Source organism: Gobius niger (assembly GCF_951799975.1).
Source record: "Gobius niger genome assembly, chromosome: 3".
In the NCBI taxonomy this organism is placed as follows: domain Eukaryota; kingdom Metazoa; phylum Chordata; class Actinopteri; order Gobiiformes; family Gobiidae; genus Gobius; species Gobius niger.
The window spans coordinates 3292104-3315100 of NC_136854.1; the positions used below are offsets into that span (position 1 = coordinate 3292104).

The 22997-nt window shown below is 44.7% G+C and overlaps 2 protein-coding genes across 2 annotated transcripts in view; both read left to right on the forward strand.

The window, feature by feature from the left end:
- The window catches only part of LOC306960573 (protein NLRC3-like), a gene marked incomplete at its 5' end in the record, with an annotated part of 148158 nt that overhangs the window by 11011 nt on the left and 114150 nt on the right, over positions 1-22997 (forward strand). The window contains one exon of the mRNA XM_079553006.1: positions 4561-5098. Within this exon, the coding sequence (XP_079409132.1) occupies positions 4561-5090 (530 nt within the window). The 3' untranslated portion in view covers positions 5091-5098. The remainder of the gene's footprint in view (positions 1-4560; positions 5099-22997) is intronic.
- Positions 18904-22997, forward strand: part of LOC306960574 (uncharacterized protein) — a gene marked incomplete at its 3' end in the record, with an annotated part of 54873 nt that continues 50779 nt past the window's right edge. Inside the window, exons 1-5 of the mRNA XM_079553007.1 lie at positions 18904-20522; positions 20587-20754; positions 20825-20998; positions 21664-21710; positions 22416-22933. Of these exons, the coding sequence (XP_079409133.1) occupies positions 18919-20522; positions 20587-20754; positions 20825-20998; positions 21664-21710; positions 22416-22933 (2511 nt within the window). The 5' untranslated portion in view covers positions 18904-18918. The remainder of the gene's footprint in view (positions 20523-20586; positions 20755-20824; positions 20999-21663; positions 21711-22415; positions 22934-22997) is intronic.

Here is a 22997-nt window from a genome sequence, read left to right on the forward strand (position 1 = left end):
TTATACAAGGCAGTTATTCTAATTTACTGCATTGACAGACCAACAGAAGGTTTCGTCATCATTGTAGTGTGCAATAGACTGGTGCTATGTGGCTGAAAAAAGCATAATACCCCCTCTTTAACAGATGGATCTGAACCTTGTATTCGAGACCAACAGCAGCTGTATTAACAAATGGGGTACTATCTCAATTTTTTAATATTTCCAGATCAATTCGCCAAGGGTGTAGTATAAGTCCACTGTTGTTCACTAATTTTTTTAGAGCCATTAGCAATTCAAATTAGAGAAAACGCAAGAATTAAAGGCGTATTTGCTGGGGGCAGGGAACACAAATTGTTCTTGTACACAGATGACACTTTGGTATTGAGTCAAGACCCCACTAATTCTATCACAATCTTACCTGAAGTTATTGATAACTATTCGTTGTTCTCTGGATACAAAATTAATTGGCATAAATCTGAGGCGATGCCTGTCTCACAAGCTTGTACTCAGAGTTTATTAACTGGTTTCAATTTTAGGTGGTTGGATAAAGGAATGAATTATCTTGGAATTGAATTGAACCCAAATATAGATGATATTATGGCTGTCAATATGGGAAAAATGCTCAACAAGATTAAGACTAATTTGGATAAATGGAGCAAGTTAAATGTAACATTATGGGGGAAAGTAAACACAGTGAAAATGGTCATAGCCCCTCTTATCAATTATTATACTGGAATGTTACCTATGTGCATACCACGACCTATACTAATAAGTTACAATAACATGATAAAGCACTTTCTTTGGAATGGTGGTAAACCTCGTACTAATATTTATCGGCTCTGCCAACCAAGAAAAGAAGGGGGGTCACTTCAAAACATTCCAGGTTTTGTGTGGCTACGTCACAAGAGAAACTAAACTGAAACATAAATAAATGAGCTCAGCTTCACTCAGACGATCCTGTGAAGCCTTTGAAACAGAAGCATTTTTACAGAAACAATAATTAAAGCTCCTGTTTTATTCTATTGTCGGGGTGAAATGTTACAAACTCCATCCATCCATCCATTTTCTTCCGCTTTATCCGGGGCCGGGTCGCGGGGGCAGCAGTCTCAGCAGAGATGCCCAAACTTCCCGATCCACACACACCTCCTCCAGCTGTTCTGGGGGGACCCCGAGGCGACACCAGGCCAGCTTGGAGACATAGTCCCACCACCGTGTCCTGGGTTTTCCACGAGGCCTTGTCCCACTAGGACATGCCTGGAACACCTCCCGCGGGAGGCGACGAGGAGGTATCCGGAACAGATGCCCGAGTCACCTCAGCTGGCTCCTTTTGACGAGAAGGAGAAGCGACTCTACTCCGAGCTCCTCTCGGGTAACTGAGCTCCTCACCCGATCTCGAAGGGTGCGCCCAGCCACCCTGCGAAGGAAACTCATTTCGGCCGCTTGTATTCGCGATCTTGTCCTTTCGGTCATTACCCAAATCTCATGACCATAGGTGAGGGTGGGAACGTAGATCGATCGGTAAATCGAGAGCTTTGCCCCGACTCAGCTCCCTCTTCACCACGACAGACCGATACAGCGACCGCATCACTGCTGACGCCGCACCGATCCGGCTATCGATCTCACGCTCCTTCCGTCCCTCACTCGTGAACAAGATCCCGAGATACTTGAACTCCTCCACTTGAGGTAAGGACTCCCCACCGACCTGAAGAGGGGAAGCCACCTTTTTTCCGGTGGAGAACCATGGCCTCGGATTTGGAGGTGCTGATCCTCATCCCGGCCGCTACACACTCGGCTGCAAACCGCCCCAGTGCGTGCTGGAGGTCCTGGTTCGTTGAAGCCATCAGAACAACATCGTCCGCAAACAGCAGAGATGAGACTCTGAGGCTCCCAAACCGGACACCCTCCGGCCCCTGGCCCCTAGAAATTCTGTCCATAAAAGTAATGAACAGAACCGGTGACAAAGGGCAGCCCTGGCGGAGACCAACACGCACCGGGAACAGGTCTGACTTACTGCCGGCAATGCGAACCAAGCTCCTGCTGAGGTCATACAGGGAACGGACAGCCCTTAGCAGAGGGCCCCGGACCCCATACTCCCGGAGCACCCCCCACAGGGCACCACGAGGGACGCGGTCGAACGCTTTCTCCAGATCCACAAAACACATGTGGACTGGTTGGGCGAACTCCCACGAACCCTTGAGTACCCGATGAAGGGTATAGAGTTGGTCCAGTGTGCCACGACCAGGACGAAAACCGCATTGTTCCTCCTGGATCCGAGGTTCAACCATCGGCCGGATCCTCCTCTCCAGCACCCCGGAATAGACCTTACCGGGGAGGCTAAGGAGGGTGATTCCTCTGTAATTGGAACACACCCTCCGATCCCCCTTTTTAAAGAGAGGGACCACCACCCCGGTCTGCCAATCCAGAGGCACTGTCCCCGACCGCCACGCGATGTTGCAGAGACGTGTCAGCCAAGACAGTCCTACAACATCCAGAGACTTAAGGTACTCAGGGCGAATCTCATCCACCCCCGGAGCCTTGCCACCAAGGAGCTTTCTCACCACCTTGGTGACTTCAGCCCCGGTGATGGGCGAGCCCACCTCCGAGTCCCCAGCCTCTGCTTCCTCATTGGAAGACGTGACGACGGGATTGAGGAGGTCCTCGAAGTACTCCTTCCACCGCCCGACGACATCCCCAGTCGAGGTCAGCAGCCCCCCACCCGCACTGTACACAGTGTTGGTGAAGCACTGCTTCCCCCTCCTGAGGCGCCGGATGGTTTGCCAGAATCTCTTCGAGGCCGACCGATAGTCTTCCTCCATGGCCTCCCCGAACTCCTCCCAGACCCGAGTTTTAGCTTCTGCGACCGCACGAGCCGCAGCACGCTTGGCCTGCCGGTACCTCTCAGCTGCCTCAGGAGTCCCACATGCCAACAAGGCCAGGTAGGACTCCTTCTTCAGCTTGACGGCATCCCTTACTTCCGGGCGCCACCACCGGGTTCGGGGATTGCCGCCGCGACAGGCACTAGAGACCTTACGGCCACAACTACGAGCAGCCGCATCGACAATGGAGGAGGAGAACAGAGTCCACTCTGACTCCATGTCCCCCGCCTCCCCCGGAATCTGGGTGAAGCTCTTCCGGAGGTGGGAGTTGAAGACCCCACTGACAGAGGGATCCACCAGACGTTCCCAGCAGACCCTCACAACACGTTTGGGCCTGCCAGGTCTGACCGGCTTCCTCCCCTGCCAGCGGATCCAGCTCACCACCAGGTGGTGATCGGTTGACAGCTCAGCCCCTCTCTTCACCCGAGTGTCCGAGACACGCGGCCGGAGGTCAGACGACACAACTACAAAGTCGATCATCGACCTCCTGCCTAGGGTGTCCTGGTGCCACGTGCACTTATGGACACCCTTGTGCTCGAACATGGTGTTCGTTATGGATAAACCGTGACTAGCACAGAAGTCCAATAACAGAACACCACTCGGGTTCAGATCGGGGAGGCCGTTCTTCCCAATCACTCCCTCCCAGGTCTCACTGTCGTTACCCACATGGGCGTTGAAGTCCCCCAGCAGAACAATGGAGTCCCCAGTCGGAGCACTATCTAGTACCCCTCCCAGGGACTCCAAGAAGGCCGGGTACTCTGCACCGATGTTGGGCCCGTAGGCCGAAACAACGGTGAGAGACCTGTCCCCGACCCGAAGGCGTAGGGACGCGACCCTCTCGTCCACCGGGGTGAACTCCAACACGTGGCGGCTGAGCTGGGGGGATATGAGCAAACCCACCCCAGCCCGCCGCCTCTCCCCGCGGGCAACTCCAGAAAAATGGAGAGTCCAGCCTCTCTCCAGGAGTTGGGATCCGGAACCCAAGCTGTGCGTGGAGGTGAGCCCGACTATATCTAGTCGGTATCTCTCCACCTCCCGCACAAGCTCAGGCTCCTTCCCCCCCAGCGAGGTGACGTTCCATGTCCCGAACGCCAGAAGCTGTGCATGCGGACCAGGTCGTCGAGGCACCTGCCTCTGACTGCCACCCAGTCCTCTCTGCACCCGACCCCTATGGATCCCTCTGCGGGTGGTGAGTCCACAGGAGGGCGGGCCCACGTCGTCCCTTCGGGCTGTGCCCGGCCGGGCCCCGTGGGCAGAGACCCGGCCACCAGACGCTCGCGTTCGGGCCCCAACCCCAGGTCTGGCTCCAGGGTGGGGCCCCGGCTGCGCCATGCCGGGCGACGTCACGGTCCTTTAATAGTGTACGTCCATGGGGGTCTTCTGAACTGCTCTTCGTCTGACCCGTCACCTCGGACCTGTTTGCCATGGGAGACCCTACCAGGGGCATAAAGCCCCAGACAACATAGCTCCTCGGATCATTCGGGCACTCAAACAACCCCACCACGTTAAGGTAGCAGTTCATGGGGTTGTTGTTACAAACTGTGGCTTAAAAATGTTTTATTTTAAAGTGAAACAATTAAATCAATCATGTATTTGTTGATATATTTATATTTGAATCTTTGAGTCCATTTCAAATTAATATAAATGTCGTTCTCCTCTAAAGAGTGAACAGGGACTAACTGCTGCTGTGTTTTCTCTCCGTCAGATTTCACTGAACTCTCTCTGGATCCAAACACAGCTCAGATAAACCTCAAACTGTCTGACAACAACAAGAAGGCGACATGTGTGAGAGAAGATCAGCCGTATCCAAATCATCAGGACAGATTTGAGAACTGGTCTCAGCTTCTGTGTGACTCTGTTCTGACTGGGCGCTGTTACTGGGAGGTCCAGTGGAGAGGAGAGGTTTATATATCAGTGTCTTACAGAAGAATCAGGAGGAAAGGACGAGGTGATGACAGTTTGTTTGGACGCAATGATCAGTCCTGGAGTCTGGTCTGCTCTAAATATGGTTTCTATGTTTTGCATAAAGACAAAGAAACCCCTCTCCCTCAGCCCTGCTCCTCCTCTGGGACAGTAGGGGTGTATGTGGACTGTGCTGCTGGCTCTCTGTCCTTCTACACAGTCTCCTCTGAGGAACTGATCCACCTCCACACCTTCAACACCACCTTCGCTCACACCCTGAGCCCTGGGTTTGGGCTCTGGACTGAAGACTCCTCAGTGTCTCTGTCAGACTGAGGATCAGAGTCTCAATTATACAGATGAGTTTCAGTCACAACACAACTAATCTTTCATAATGGTCGTCCTCTCATCCGGCCGCTGCAGCAGAACGGGCAGACAGATAAAGCGGTCCACATCCACGTTGGTTAGAAACACACAATAAATGCTATACCTATAACATAAGTACATATAAAAAAACATTGACTGACCACCAGTGACTCGTTTTGTAGCACTAGCTTAAAGCAGTATGCAGCTAGAGAGATGTGGCATAACTCTAGTACGCTGGTTCGCACAAAAAGGCGATGGGTATTGTAACTTCAAATGTGTATTTTGGCAGCTCCTCATCCGCCATTTATTCTTCAGCCCGCAATGCATTGTGGTCTATATTGACCCGTTTAGTGACCATCGATGCTCAATACTTTTTGTTTTCATTGTGTTGCTAGCTGCTGTAGAGGTCGGCTCTAATGGAAGTGGATTTATGCAAGAAACATTTATTTATATATTACCTGTTTACAAACCTTTTTTTTTCTTTGATGGCACATTTTTCTATCCTTTTGCTTTTTCTCCCCCCTGTGCTTTACAGCTTTACGGGGGGAGCGGGTGTGGCTTTTCTAAATGAGATGTAAATGAGCCCTATTGTCAGTCGAGCAGCAGAGAGAGGTGAGAACAGCCCAAAGGTTTAGAGGCCGATTTCTCCCTTTTACATATTTCGAGGTCCTTAATTCAAACTGTCACATCTTCTCCAAATAGGATCAGATTTCCATGTGTTACACAATGTTGGAAAGCTTATACTGTCATGCTCTGGGAATAGCTCAAAATGCCCCAGAACTGACATGTGTCCTTACTTTCCGTGTCTGGTCACATACAGTGGGGGAAAAAAGTATTTGGTCAGATTCCCATAGACTTTCTATTGGATTTTGGCCAAATACTTTTTTTCCCCACTGTATATCTTATATAAAAACACCTGGACTGATGCCAATGCAGGTCCGGCAAGAGTTTCTCAAGGAAGAAAAACAAAACAAGTTGATATATTCAACACGGCTCTACTTTAGGGTCACGACTGGGTTCAGAATTATTGCCATTGTCAGTGAAGGGACTTTCACAAACTGACCAGGGTAATTATCTCTGCCCTTTACAAAGTGACAGCATCAGTCATGTGACCAGAGTTGCTTTAAGTCCAAAAGTCCAGTAAGATTTCAGTGTAAATTCATCATTAATTCAAATATAAAATATCCGTAAAACATAAAAGCTCAGTGTAATGAACTCTGCCAAAGGTTGTTCACCTTCTGGGGTCCATCAGCCTATATGTCAGCAGCAACAGCGCCACCCAGTGTGTACACAGGATCAGTTTAGAAATGTGAGCAGATTTAATATCACTTAATTGTCTAAAGAAAATATTTAGAAAACAAATACAGATTATTTGAAAGGCAATAAATAATTGAACAGGGAGGAGGCCGGAGGTGCTCACTGGATCTCCATCGTTTGTAGGACCAGCTGCTCTTCAAAAAAAGCAAATCACTGTGGAAAGTTTCAGAGGCGCATCTATTTTTTTACTAGTTGCCTGTGTATTAATATACCATTAAAACAACTCAAACATGCAACAAAATCACAAAAATAGTAGTGATTATTATTATTTTTTCCTTTTCGAGGCTCAGTAACTCATGGATCAAATATGAAGTTTGAGTTTGTTGATTCTGAGCTCTTTGACTGGAAACACTCAGATGCCCTTTCATCATCCTGCCGTGTTTGTGCCTGAGTCGGGTTTGAACCGGTTTAACTCGTATATGTCTGATATAAAAACACGGGGACTGATGCCAATGCAGGTCCGGCATGAGTTTCTCAGGGAAGAAAAACAAACAAGTTGATATATTCAACACGGCTCTACTTCAGGGACACCAGTTGTTCAGAATCAGAATTATTGTCATTGCCAGTGGAGGAACTTTCACAAACTGACCGATCCAAGCGTCACAGACTTTCCTCTGGACTCTGTGGACCCTTTTGTCTGCGCTCAGGTTTGTCTGATCTCATCATATTCAGCAGCTTTAGTCCAGGTTTAGTCCTGGTTTAGTCCTGACTTTAGTTCTCTTATGTTGATTTACTTTGGGCAGAGTTAGTCCTGGTTTATTTCCTTGTTCAAAATCAGAAATGAAAATAATAATGTTGTTCCAGGTGAGAGTTGTTTTGAATTATTCATCTGTGGGTCAGTGGGATATTTCACTGTTTTCATGACAGTGGTTTGGACTTTTGAAAGTGTTTCTCAGCTATAATAGAATTGAGTTAATTGTATTGGTTATAATAGTATGTTCAGTGATCAATGACATTGTTTCTATGTTTTTACGTTGAACTGAGTCGTGTTTTTCATTCCCTACGTATGTATTCTCTTTGTGTTGGTCCTATGCCTGGATAAAGTGTGTGAACAGTGACAAAGGGCACCTGATATAAAATGATATAACGCTAAACACAGTTCTGCCCTTGTTATTTTCAATAAACACACATGAAATCAGATATGACACAAACATTTAACATTAAATACGCTGATGACCTGGCACTGGTCACACGTCTCACTAACATTGACTCAGTGGTTCACTGTGTAAACTCAACAGTCGAGCTCATGAAAAGGTTCCAGGACAGGAACCTCCAACTTAACGTAAATAAGACTAAAGAAATGTGCTTCAGCAGCCAGTATGTAGCTAGAGAGATGTTAGCTTTTTTGTGGCATAACATTAGTGTGCTGGTTCGCACAAAAAGGCGATGGGTATTGTTACTTTGTGTATGTGTATTGTGGCAGCTTCTCATCCGCCATTTTTTCTTTCTGCATTGTGGTCTATATTGACCCGTTTAGTGACCATCGATGCTCAATACTTTTTGTTTTCATTGTGTTGCTAGCTGCTGTAGAGGTCGGCTCTAATGGAAGTGGACTTATGCAAGAGACATTTATTTATATATTACCTGTTTACAAACCTTTTTTTTTCTTTGATGGCACATTTTTCTTTCCTTTTGCTTTTTCTCCCCCCTGTGCTTTACAGCTTTACGGGGGGAGCGGGTGTGGCTTTTCTAAATGAGATGTAAATGAGCCCTATTGTCAGTCGAGCAGCAGAGAGAGGTGAGAACAGCCCAAAGCTTTAGAGGCCGATTTCTCCCTTTGACATATTTCGAGGTCCTTAATTCAAACTGCCACATCTTCTCCAAATAGGATCAGATTTCCATGTGTTACACAATGTTGTAAGCTTTTACTTTCATGCTCTGGGAATAGCTCAAAATGCCCCAGAACTGACATGTGTCCTTACTTTCCGTGTCTGGTCACATATATCTTATATAAAAACACCTGGACTGATGCCAATGCAGGTCCGGCAAGAGTTTCTCAAGGAAGAAAAACAAAACAAGTTGATATATTCAACACGGCTCTACTTCAGGGTCAGGAGTTGTTCAGAATCAGAATTATTGTCATTGTCAGTGAAGGAACTTTCACAAACTGACCGATCCAAGCGTCACAGACTTTCCTCTGGACTCTGTGGACCCTTTGTCTGCGCTCAGGTTTGTCTGATCTCATCATATTCAGCAGCTTTAGTCCTGGTTTAGTCCTGGTTTAGTCCTGCTTTAGTCCTGGTTTAGTCCTGCTTTAGTCCTGGTTTAGTCCTGACTTTAGCTCTTGTATTGATTTACGTTGGACAGAGTTAGTCCTGGTTTAATTCCTTGTTCAAAATCAGAAATGAAAATAATAATGTTGTTCCAGGTCAGTGTTGTTTTGAATTATTCATCTGTGGGTCAGTGGGATATTTCATTGTTTTCATGACAGTGGTTTGGACTTTTGAAAGTGTTTCTCAGCTATAATAGAATTGAGTTAATTGCATTGGTTATAATAGTATGTTCACTGATCAATGTTTCTATGTTTTTACGTTGAACTGAGTCGTGTTTTTCATTCCCTACCTACGTATTCTCTTTGTGTTGGTCCTATGCCTGGATAAAGTGTGTGAACAGTGACGGTGCCCTAAAATGATATAGCGCTAAACACAGGTCTGCCCTTGTTTTTTTCAATAAACACAAATGAAATCAGATATGACACAAACATTTTAACATTAAATATGCTGATGACCTGGCACTGGTCACACGTCTCACTAACATTGACTCGGTGGTTCACTGTGTAAACTCAACAGTCGAGCTCATGAAAAGGTTCCAGGACAGGAACCTCCAACTTAACGTAAATAAGACTAAAGAAATGTGCTTCAGCAGCCAAAGGAAACTGGAGCCAAACCCACTGTTGGAACCACTTCAGTTAAACGATGTAGAGCAGGGGTAGGCAACGTCAGGCCCGAGGGCCAAATCCGGCCCTCCAGCACAGAACCATTATGACCGCTTGGTCATAATGTTAAACAGTGATTCTCTACTGGTGGGTCGGGACCCAAAAGTGGGTCATGGAACCATTTTCAGCGGGCCGTGAGTCTATAGGGAACTTTTATTCAATATTTTCCATCTGAAACTGCGTGGACACACTAACTGTGACCGTTAAAATTAATGTTTTTGGGTTGTTTTTAGCACAATTTCAGACTTAATGGGATATCTGCTGCTTGTTCAACAAAAACGTGCGTGGAAAATACAATATTTTATACGATGTGTGACAAATTACAGTTTTATTTGGGTCTAATGGTGGGTCCCAAAGCCCTGACACTTGGGAACCACTGATGTAAAACATTGGCATTTGCAGAGAATAGTTCTTTACTTTAGGCGACAATGTTCAGGTTCGGCCCTTGGGTGTTTTGGCAATGATGAAAATCGGCCCCCAACGACGCAAACTTGCCTCCCCCTGATGTAGAGGAACAATTCTGGACAAGTCTTTCACATTAAACGAACATGTTGACTGTGTTTACAAGAAAGCTCAGCAAAGGCTTTTCCTGCTGCGTCGCTGAGAGGGTTAAAGTCAGTGACCTTAACGAGAGCTGCTGATATTTAAAAAACAAAAAAAACAAAGCTAAACTTGGCAGAGTTGTTAAACAGGGCAGTAAAATAACAGGTTTGTCTCAGCATCACAGTAAAGCAGAGCATCGTGTCTGCATCGTGTCCACTGTCCCATCACTTTGAGCTCCTTCATCAGGGCAGAGACACAGACTTCCGTGTGCCAGAAAAATGTACAGGAATTATTTTGTTCCCTTTGCATCAAGGAGCTGCATAAGCTGTAACTAATGTCGATCAGTCAGTCTGTTCCTTTTCTTTTGATGAAGTGAATCTGCTGCTGCTGCGTCTGCAATGAACTGATTTTATAATGAACTGATTTTAGAAAGAACTGATTTTATAATGAACTGAGCTAGAAAGATGTGGCAGAACATTAGTGCATAACAAGCAAATCAATGTGGAAAATAAAGTTTCAGAGGCGCATTTATTTTTTTTACTAGTTGCCTGTGTATTAATATGCACCGGACCATTAAAAAAACTCATACATGCAACGAAATTACAAAAATAATGGTTATTATTATTTTTTCCTTTTATTGTGAGGTTAATTATTCCAGGCTGGAAACAATGAGTGCAGGATCACGACGTTGACTCTGAACTGGTAGATCTCAGGAGGTGAACAAAGGTCTGGCTCCCCCGGTGTCGAGGCTCAGAAACTCAAGGATCAAATATGAAGTTTGAGTTTGTTGATTCTGAGCTCTTTGACTGGAAATACTCAGATGCCCTTTCATCATCCTGGTGTGTTTGTGCCTGAGTCGGGTTTGAACCGGTTTAACTCGTATATGTCTGATATAAAAACACGGGGACTGATGCCAATGCAGGTCCGGCATGAGTTTCTCAGGGAAGAAAAACAAACAAGTTGATATATTCAACACGGCTCTACTTCAGGGACACCAGTTGTTCAGAATCAGAATTATTGTCATTGCCAGTGGAGGAACTTTCACAAACTGACCGATCCAAGCGTCACAGACTTTCCTCTGGACTCTGTGGACCCTTTGTCTGCGCTCAGGTTTGTCTGATCTCATCATATTCAGCAGCTTTAGTCCAGGTTTAGTCCTGGTTTAGTCCTGACTTTAGTTCTCTTATGTTGATTTACTTTGGGCAGAGTTAGTCCTGGTTTATTTCCTTGTTCAAAATCAGAAATGAAAATAATAATGTTGTTCCAGGTGAGAGTTGTTTTGAATTATTCATCTGTGGGTCAGTGGGATATTTCACTGTTTTCATGACAGTGGTTTGGACTTTTGAAAGTGTTTCTCAGCTATAATAGAATTGAGTTAATTGTATTGGTTATAATAGTATGTTCAGTGATCAATGACATTGTTTCTATGTTTTTACGTTGAACTGAGTCGTGTTTTTCATTCCCTACGTATGTATTCTCTTTGTGTTGGTCCTATGCCTGGATAAAGTGTGTGAACAGTGACAAAGGGCACCTGATATAAAATGATATAACGCTAAACACAGTTCTGCCCTTGTTATTTTCAATAAACACACATGAAATCAGATATGACACAAACATTTAACATTAAATACGCTGATGACCTGGCACTGGTCACACGTCTCACTAACATTGACTCAGTGGTTCACTGTGTAAACTCAACAGTCGAGCTCATGAAAAGGTTCCAGGACAGGAACCTCCAACTTAACGTAAATAAGACTATAGAAATGTGCTTCAGCAACCAGTATGTAGCTAGAGAGATGTTAGCTTTTTTGTGGCATAACATTAGTGTGCTGGTTCGCACAAAAAGGCGATGGGTATTGTTACTTTGTGTATGTGTATTGTGGCAGCTTCTCATCCGCCATTTTTTCTTTCTGCATTGTGGTCTATATTGACCCGTTTAGTGACCATCGATGCTCAATACTTTTTGTTTTCATTGTGTTGCTAGCTGCTGTAGAGGTCGGCTCTAATGGAAGTGGATTTATGCAAGAGACATTTATTTATATATTACCTGTTTGCAAGCCTTTTTTTTGCTTTGATGGCACATTTTTCTTTCCTTTTGCTTTTTCTCCCCCCTGTGCTTTACAGCTTTACGGGGGGAGCGGGTGTGGCTTTTCTAAATGAGATGTAAATGAGCCCTATTGTCAGTCGAGCAGAGAGAGAGGTGAGAACAGCCCAAAGGTTTAGAGGCCGATTTCTCCCTTTGACATACTTCGAGGTCCTTAATTCAAACTGCCACATCTTCTCCAAATAGGATCAGATTTCCATGTGTTACACAATGTTGGAAGCTTCTACAGTCATGCTCTGTGAATAGCTCAAAATGCCCCAGAACTGACTTGTGTCCTTACTTTCCGTGTCTGGTCACCTATATCTTATATAAAAACACCTGGACTGATGCCAATGCAGGTCCGGCAAGAGTTTCTCAAGGAAGAAAAACAAAACAAGTTGATATATTCAACACGGCTCTACTTTAGGGTCACGACTGGGTTCAGAATTATTGCCATTGTCAGTGAAGGGACTTTCACAAACTGACCAGGGTAATTATCTCTGCCGTTTACAAAGCAACAGCATGAGTCATGTGACCAGAGATGCTTTGTGTTCATCAAAACAGAGTCCAAAAGTCAAGTAAGATTTTAAAAAAGATTGTAAATTCATCATTCATTCAAGTATAAAATATCCGTAAAACATAAAAGCTCAGCGTAATGAACTCTGCCAAAGCTTGTTCACCTTCTGGAGTCCATCAGCCTGTATACCAGCAGCAACAGCGCCACCCAGTGTGTACACAGGGCTCTCTCAATAGAGGATCAGTTTAGAAACGTGAGCAGATTTAATATAATTTGGACTTTTAATTGTCTTAAGAAGATATTTAGAAAATAAATACAGATTATGTTAAAGGTAATAAATAATTGAACAGGGAGGAGGCCAGAGGTGCTCACTGGATCTCCATCGTTTGTAGGACCAGGTGCTCTTCAGAAGAAGCAAATCACTGCGGAAAGTTTCAGAGGCACATCTATTTTTTTTACTAGTTGCCTGTGTATTAATATACCATTAAAAAAACTCAAACATGCAACAAAATCACAAAAATAGTAGTGATTATTATTATTTTTTACTTTTCGAGGCTCAGTAACTCATGGATCAAATATGAAGTTTGAGTTTGTTGATTCTGAGCTCTTTGACTGGAAATACTCAGATGCCCTTTCATCATCCTGGCGTGTTTGTGCCTGAGTCGGGTCTGAACCGGTTTAACTCGTATATGTCTGATATAAAAACACCGGGACTGATGCCAATGCAGGTCCGGCATGAGTTTCTCAGGGAAGAAAAACAAACAAGTTGATATATTCAACACGGCTCTACTTCAGGGACACCAGTTGTTCAGAATCAGAATTATTGTCATTGTCAGTGGAGGAACTTTCACAAACTGACCGATCCAAGCGTCACAGACTTTCCTCTGGACTCTGTGGACCCTTTGTCTGCGCTCAGGTTTGTCTGATCTCATCATATTCAGCAGCTTTAGTCCAGGTTTAGTCCTGGTTTAGTCCTGCTTTAGTCCTGCTTTAGTCCTGCTTTAGTCCTGACTTTAGCTCTTGTATGTTGATTTACTTTGGGCAGAGTTAGTCCTGGTTTATTTCCTTGTTCAAAATCAGAAATGAAAATAATAATGTTGTTCCAGGTCAGTGTTGTTTTGAATTATTCATCTGTGGGTCAGTGGGATATTTCACTGTTTTCATGGCAGTGATTTGGATTTTTGAAAGTTTTTCTCAGCTATAATAGAATTGAGTTAATTGTATTGGTTATAATAGTATGTTCACTGATCAATGTTTCTATGTTTTTACGTTGAACTGAGTCGTGTTTTTCATTCCCTACCTACGTATTCTCTTTGTGTTGGTCCTATGCCTGGATAAAGTGTGTAAACAGTGACGGTGCCCTAAAATGATATAACGCTAAACACAGGTCTGCCCTTGTTATTTTCAATAAACACACGTGAAATCAGATATGACACAAACATTTTAACATTAAATACGCTGATGACCTGGCACTGGTCACACGTCTCACTAACATTGACTCGGTGGTTCACTGTGTAAACTCAACAGTCGAGCTCATGAAAAGGTTCCAGGACAGGAACCTCCAACTTAACAAGAAATAAGACTAAAGAAATGTGCTTCAGCAGCCAAAGGAAACTGGAGCCGTCAAACCCACTGTTGGAACCACTTCAGTTAAACGATGCAGAGGAACAATTCTGGACAAGTCTTTCACATTTAACGAACATGTTGACTGTGTTTACAAGAAAGCTCAGCAAAGGCTTTTCCTGCTGCGTCGCTGAGAGGGTTAAAGTCAGTGACCTTAACGAGAGCTACTGATGTTTAACAGCCTCTTGGTTTGGTCATTTAACTGTCAAAAACAAAGCTAAACTTGGCAGAGTTGTTAAACAGGGCAGGAAAATAACAGATTTGTCTCAGCATTACAGTAAAGCAGAGCATCGTGTCTGCATCGTGTCCACTGTCCCGTCACTTTGAGCTCCTTCTTCAGGGCAGAGACACAGGCTTCCTTGTGCCAGAAAAATGTGTACAGGAATTCTTTTGTTCCTGTTGCATCAAGGAGCTGAATAAGCTGTAACTAATGTTGATCAGTCAGTCTGTTCCTTTTCTTTTGATGAAGTGAATCTGCTGCGTCTGCAATGAACTGATTTTATAATTAACTGATTTTATAATGAACTGATTTTATAATGAACTGGTTTTATAATGAACTGATTTTATAATGAACTGATTTTAGAAATAACTGATTTTATAATGAACTGATTTTACAATGAACTGATTTTACAATGAACTGATTTTACAATAAACTGATTTTATAATAAACTGATTTTATAATGAACTGATTTTATAATGAAGTGATTTTACAATTAACTGATTTTATACTAAACTGATTTTATAATGGTTTTATGATGAACTGACGAATTTCAGGACAACATGCTGCCAGGCTAAGAAAATGGCTGCCTCCCTGTGCATCCGGGTGTGGCGCTCCAATTCAGTTTTTGGTTTGCCCTGATGTCCCCTTTGACTGTGCCGAAGGGTTTGGGTGTACGCCCGAAAACGCGCGTTTTCATTTGAATAGGGGTCAACTTCGAGGCGGCGCAGTGGAGCCATTTTGTTGTGGGCACGGCCAATTAGTCTGTTCCCATACATTTTCAAGCCACCCCAATGTCTCTGCCGATCATTTCCGGAGACCGAGGACTGCGTCCGGCTCGGGCCTAAAAAAAAAAAGTCGCATAAATTCAGCTTCTTTATTAGTCTTATTTTGAACCTGATTTGACGATGTAATGAGAAGAACCAACATTTAAATCGAATAGTTGCCCAAACTCATCCCTAACTTTCTGAAACATTTCTAAATTCTAGAAACAAGTTTTTGAATATACTGATGGACAAACCACATTTTATTCAACTACAAGGAAAGAAAATCAGCTGTAGGGCCATGACTCCAGAGAAACATATGACCAGTAACACATTACTCGCATCAGTGAGTTACTAAAAAAACATTTCTTTCTTTGTGCGTCTCGGTGAGTGACGTAATAAATGTGATAAGATTCAGCCTGAGAAACGAACACTGGTTGAAGAGAGAGATGAAAATACGTCATTATTCTGAGTCTGTGTCAGCTTTGTTCATGTTTCTGTTCAAATGCTCTTCAAATAAAGGGAGTGTCGGTAAAAACGGTCGTCATTTGTTTGTTAAAGGAGTAATAATTATTCAGTTTATTTGATGGCGCCTCATTATAATCGAGTGCCTTAAATGTGAGCGGGGGAGTTTGTACTGGATTCTGTGGGTTATGTGGAGACAGTGGAGTTGGATGATCCATAGTGTGATGTGCTTTATGGATTTGGTTGGAGTGATTATTCTTGCTGGAGCGTTATGGACATTTTGAAATTGTTGGATGAGTTTTTGGGGGAGACCAGAGAGGAGAGAGCGTTGCGGTAATCCAGACATGATGTGACAAGGGCATGAACAAGTACTTGGGTGGAGTGTTGTGAGAGAGACGGGCGGAGTCGGGAGATGTTGCATAGGTGGAAGGAGGCTTTGTGGATAGTTTTGTTTATGTGGGAGGAGAATGAAAGCGTAGAGTCCAGTATGACAACAAAGCTTTTAACTTGGGGAGAGATGGAACCAGGCAGCCATTGATGCAGATATTGAAGGGTGGGGATTTGGTTTAAGTGGATTTTGAGCCAATGAATATATTTCACTTTTGCTGCGGTTGAGTTGCAGTTTGTTTGCTGACGTCCAAGATGTAATGGCCTGTGAACAGTTGGTTAATGTGGTGGGGCAGGTAGAACGGGGTTTTGTGGACAGATGGTTGTGTTTAACAATGAAACTGAATACCAAAGTAACGAAAAGTATTGCCGAGGGGAAGAATGTAAATTTAAAACAAGAGTGGACCTAAAACTGAGTCTTGGGGAACCCCGTAATGTCATGGTGATGAGGAAGATTTGATGTTTTTGACCTGAATGAATTGTTCTTTGTCGGTGAGGTAGGAAGTTGTCGGGATCTGAACCAGGTTTTTTTATCAGAGGAGTGACAGAGGCCATTTTGAGTGAAGGTGGGACAAAACCGGTGGACAAGGATGAATTGATTACGGTCAGTAAGACAGGAGCGAGTGTGGGTAGACATGACTTTACTAGTGGCGTGGGAAGTGGATCCAGAGAGCAGGTGGAGCTGACATGATGAACTTGGAGATTAGTGATTAGAGTAATCAGATTTTTATTTTTATTGACCTTTATTTAACCAGGATAGTCCCACTGAGATTAAGAATCTCTTTTTCAGGGGAGTCCTGGCCCCAGAGGGGAATCTATTGTACATGTTTTTAGTGGTAGGGGAAACCGGAGTACCCAGAGGAAACCTACACAGGCACGGGGAGAACATGCAAACTCCACTCAGAAAGGCCCTGTCCAGGTGGGAATCGAACCCGGGACCTGAGGCGTGAGCGCTAACTGCTGCGCCACCGTGCCGCCCAGATAACATTGTCAAATAAACTCTGGCAACACTGTTTATGACAAATAAACTGTTTTAGTCGAAGAAATGAAGACTGTGATGTTCTTCAGGTCTGTGGCTGAACATGGATCCAGAGCTCAGAGATGACGGAGCCCCTCCCTCTAAAACCACTGACCCCAAAGCTCAGAGGTGAGATCCACCACTGTTCTCCATGTCAGAGTCGGCTCTACCTCTGTCCTTTATATCAGAGTCTCTAGCTCTGTTCTTTATGTCAGAGTTCAGACCTAAAGTCTCTCTTGTGTTCACAGATCTGCTCCTCGGAACGGCCCAGTGTCAGTGAGAAGTGATGGATCCATTTATCGATTGATTGATTTTCAAGGAAAACATGGTCCACAGTAAGTCAGACTCACACCACTTTATGTTAATGACGGTTTAGTGTTTGGGTTTTAGAATTGGACAAAACCATCAGAAATAAACTGTCAGGTCTGTGTTTGAGCGACTTCAGTGAGGGAGCGTTTTAAAGTAACTGTAACAGTAACTCCATAAACTCCTGTTCCCCAAAACAATCGAAAAACAGAATAAAAAAGACTTAAGAGTAGCTTTAGTTTAATCAGATTCTATTGTTTCTGTGAAGGAGCAGATGATCCTTTCCTGAGTCTGATCCAGGACAGTCCCGTGTGTTTCACTGAAGTGTGTTTTCTTCTTTGTCTCAGGATCCTCCAGAAACATCCCCCGTCTGAACCTGGTCCCAGCTGTGAGTCCCTCAGTGACCGGTCTATGGACAAACCAATGAACTTCAGGACAGAGCGGTGAGTTTTGACTCTGTGTATTTTGGAATATTATTGTCACATAAAGAGAAGGATCTAAGCAAGATCTACTGAAGGAAACAAAGGAATCTTTAGTAAATGTTTTTATTTCTTTGTGACAATCACAATTACTATACTGTTATTTCAATCACAAAATATCAAGAACTAAAATCCACATAATGGACTGTAGATGAATAATGGAGTAAATAATTGTAGCTTTTTATCCACTTGTAATCATGTGTTTGATAAAACTACATTGTAATTTAATTTAACGTAATCTATCTCTCCCTTGTTTATCATGAAATAAACCAGGATCCATCACACTTAATTTAAATATTTCATGTTTATGTAAATGTTTTTGTCTGTGTTAGACCCAGTGTTGACGTCAGACCAGAAGGTTCTGAACCAGGCCCCGTCTGTGAGTCCCTCAGGAGCGACTGGTCCATGATGGATCCACCGAACTTCTCCTCAGATCTGTAAGATTGAGTTTGTTTAAACACAAGGACAGACAGTGGTTTAATGAGGTTCTGAAAGTGTGAGAGAAACAGCTGAATCCTGAGGTGTTTGTTGTGTCTCTGTCACAGAGTGGAACAGGCTCCAGAGCTCAGAGCTCAGCAACATCACACTCAGCTGGACTCCATATTTAAGGTGTGTCCTTCACTGAAGTTTGGAGATGTTCACATGAATGGACTTGTTTCACACAGATCTGACACTGACTGCATTTGTGTTGTTTCTAATGTGTCTGTGCAGCTTCTGCAGGAGGACATCTTCACTTTTGTCCAGAAGGAGCTGAAGAAAGTCCACAAGGTTCTGAGCACAGATTACCCAGAATGCTTAGAGCCTGATGAGGATGAGGATGGAGAGGCTTTTCTGAAGATCACTGTGAACTTCCTGAGGAGGAGGCAGCAGAAGGAGCTGGCTGAGCGTCTGTGGAGCAGTAGGTCCATTTCACTCAGTCATTTGATCTTCTCTGAGACTCAGGCTCTGTCTGTGTCTTCATTCAGGGAGATGTTCTGGAGTTCTTCAGCGTAAACTGAAGCATGACCTGCAGCAGAAGTGTCAGTGTGTGTTTGAGGGCGTGGCTAAAGCAGGAAGTCCCGCCCTCCTGCAGCAGATCTACACAGAGCTCTACATCACAGAGGGAGGGGCCTCAGACGTTAACCAGGAACATGAGGTCAGACACATGGAAGCAGCCTCCAGGAAAGCAGGCGGAGCAGAGACAGCCATCACATGTGAAGACATGTTTAAAGGCCCCGCGGACACAGAGGCGCCCGTCAGAACAGTGCTGACAAAGGGAGTGGCTGGCATCGGGAAAACACTGCTCACTCAGAAGTTCAGTCTGGACTGGGCTGAAGGCAAAGCCCACCAGGACGTCCAGCTGCTGTTCCCCTTCACTTTCAGAGCACTCAATGTGCTGAAGGACAGGAGCTTCAGCCTGGTGCAGCTGCTCCATCACTTCTTTAGAGCAACAGAAGAAGTGAGCAGCTTTGAAGATCTGCAGCTGCTCTTCATCTTTGACGGTCTGGACGAGTGCAGACTTCCTCTGGACTTCACCCAAACCAAGGCCCTGACGGAGCCCACAGAGAGCGCCTCAGTGGAGGAGCTGCTGGTGAACCTCATCAGGGGGAGCCTGCTTCCCTCCGCTCGCCTCTGGATAACCACACGCCCCGCGGCGGCCAATCAGATCCCTGCTGAGTGCGTCTCCATGGTGACAGAGGTGCGAGGGTTCAGCGACCCACAGAAGGAGCTGTACTTCAGGAACAGGTTCAGAGACGAGGCCCACACAATCATCTCCCACATCAAGACGTCCCGAAGCCTCCACATCATGTGCTTCATGCCAGTCTTCTGCTGGATCCTCTCCACAGTCCTGGAGCATGTGCTGAAGACCAGAGAGAGAGCAGAGCTGCCCAAGACCCTAACCCAGATGTACATCCACTTCCTGGTGGTTCAGGCCAAAGTCAAGAACATCAAGTATGAAGGAGGATCTGAGACAGACCCACACTGGAGTCCAGAGACCAGGAAGATGGTGCAGTCTCTGGGAAAACTGGCCTTTGAGCAGCTGCAGAAAGGAAACCTGATCTTCTACGAGAGTGACCTGAGCGAGTGTGGGCTGGACGCTGCAGCCGCCTCAGTGTACTCCGGAGTCTTCACACAGGTCTTTAGAGAGGAGCCAGGCCTGTACCAGGACAAGGTCTACTGCTTCATCCATCTGAGTGTGCAGGAGTTTCTGGCTGCTCTTCACGTCCACCAGACCTTCGTCCACACTAGAGTCAACCTGCTCTCCACAAAAACACAGAAGTCCACTCTGCTCAGAGTCAAACCTAAACTGAAACATCTGCACCAGACGGCTGTGGACCAGGCCTTACAGAGTCCAAACGGACACCTGGACTTGTTCCTGCGCTTCCTCCTGGGTCTTTCACTGCCGACCAATCAGAGCCTTCTCCAAGGTCTGCTGACAAAGACAGGAAGTAGCTCCCAGACCAATCAGAAAACAGCTGAGTACATCAAGCAGAAGCTGAGTGAGGAAGTGTCTGCAGAGAGAAGCATCAACCTGCTCCACTGTCTGAATGAACTGAATGATGGTTCTCTGGTGGAGCAGGTCCAACAGTACCTGAGCTCAGGACGTCTGTCTGAAGGTGGACTGTCTCCTGCTCAGTGGTCAGCTCTGGCCTTCATCTTACTGTCATCAGAAGAAGATCTGGAGCAGTTTGAGCTGAAGAAATACTGTGCTTCAGAGGAGGCTCTGCTGAGGCTGCTGCCAGTGGTCAAAGCCTCCAACAAAGCTCTGTGAGTGAGGTCTATGTAAGTATGAACCTTCTAAACTTCTCCTAAAACAGTGTGTTCTCTCCAGACTGAGCAGCTGTAACCTGTCAGAGAGCAGCTGCGAAGCTCTGTCCTCGGTCCTCAGCTCCTCTAGTCTGACAGTCCTGGACCTCTGTAACAATGACCTGAAGGACTCAGGGCTGAAGATGTTGTCTGTTGGACTGAAGAGTCCTCACTGTAAACTGGAGCAGCTCAGGTCAGAGGGTTTACTCTTCATCTCTGTGAGTTTGTCATTTCTATGACTCTGTTTAACCCTGTGTGTTCAGACTGTCAGGGTGTCTGATCTCAGAGGAAGGCTGTGCTGCTCTGGCCTCAGCTCTGAGGTCCAACCCCTCCCATCTGACAGACCTGGACCTCAGCTTCAACCATCCAGGAGACACAGGAGTAAAGCTCCTGACTGCTCTACAGGAGGAGCCCCACTGCTCACTCTCCACTCTCAGGTCAGGACAGTTATTACAGTTAAGACATTATTACTCTCATTTACCGTGTAAACATTATAATGAAAGAAACTGGGTTTTTATTTCATTTGAGAAATCCATTTGGATTCTTTATGTATCAGCTCATGTGTTTGTGTTGATCTTTAAATAAAAAGGAGAAGCAGCGTTTGATCCTAACGTATGTGACAGTTAACAAGTCGGCTCGTCCGGGAGACTCTTCAGAGTCTGTTAGCATTAGCCTTGTTCTCCAAGTTTGGTCAATGAGCTGAAGTTAGACTGATGTTATAAAGTCAGACGCTGAGGTCAGAGGTTTTTATTGTGCACTTTTGATACAGCGACGTGAGCGCGGCTGAAGCACAAAAAACATTTAAAAATTACACATTTGCGAGTGAGAACATTTATTATATGTGTTATGTTTTCTAATCGCCCCAAAAATAAAAACAATTGTGAAAAAGTATCCCCAAGAAAGACCTCATCACCCCCCACACAGCTGTGTACCTCACCATACTTTAGTATTGAGCTGAGCTTCACTGTTTATTTGTAGCGATCAGTTTAAAACAGGTCCCTGATTCCAGGGCGACACAATGACGCTGTAACTGTGAGGCTGTTTAGTTGTTCCTGTGTGACATCATCTGCATGCCCTGTTTAACTGAAGTGTGTTTCCTCAGACTGGATCCTGCTGGAGCTGAGAGATTAAAACCAGGAGTCAGGAAGTGTGAGTGTAACGTTCACACAAAGCATTCTGGGAAACGGAGGACAGTGTTTGGGACAATACTTTTTTTTTAACTTAAATTGTATTTAGTTACAGATACTGAATACTTTCCTTAAATATATTTAATAATGTATTCCATTAGTTTGTCCAATCAGAGTACTGTATTCTGAATACTTAAAATACTTTAACGTTGATTTTCATTATATTCTTGCATAAAAGCGGCGTATGGTTAAAAACGTGCAGCTACACTTGTTACACCGCCTGATAGGAACTTATTTACCATTAATTCAGAATAAATTAAAGCACTTTGCAAACGCCCACAGCCCAAAATAACAGAGAACTATGAATATGAAACTGAAATATAATCATTAATTAACTGTGATGTTAATTGCTCCTTTGAAGCATTTTGGGGTAAATTAATCTAGAGTTTAAAGGTGATCCAGTTGAGTCCAACGAGCTTCACCAATTAACTTCCTTTTAATTCAAACCTGAAACTCTGAGTCATGAACCACAGAGACGTGTTTAATGAGCCACGTCAGAAACTTTGATCCAGTCACTTTGTTTCAACACGTTTGAGCTTGAAGAAAGTCATTTTAGTTTATTCCTAAAAATATTGTTAAATCAGAAATTTACATTTCAAATCAATATAAATGTCGTTCTCTAAAGAGTGAACAGGGACTAACTGCTGCTGTGTTTTCTCTCCGTCAGATTTCACTGAACTCTCTCTGGATCAAAACACAGCTCAGAGGAAACTCAAACTGTCCGACAACAACAAGAAGGCGACATTTGTGAGAGAAGATCAGCCGTATCCAGATCATCAGGACAGATTTGAGAACTGGCCTCAGCTTCTGTGTGACTCTGGTCTGACTGGGCGCTGTTACTGGGAGGTCCAGTGGAGAGGGAGGGTTTCGATATCAGTGTCTTACAGAAAAATCAGGAGGAAAGGAGGAGTTCATGACAGTGGGTTTGGACGCAATGATCAGTCCTGGAGTTTATCCTGCTCTAAAGATGGTTTCTCTGTTTGGCATAAACACAAACAAACCCCCCTTCCTCAGCGCTGCTCCTCCTCTGGGACAGTAGGGGTGTATGTGGACTGTGCTGCTGGCTCTCTGTCCTTCTACACAGTCTCCTCTGAGGAACTGATCCACCTCCACACCTTCAACACCACCTTCACTCACACCCTGAGCCCTGGGTTCAGGCTCTGCACTTATGAATCCTCAGTGTCTGTCAGACTGAGGATCAGAGTCTCAATTATACAGATGAGTTTCAGTCACATGACCTTTTCCTGAC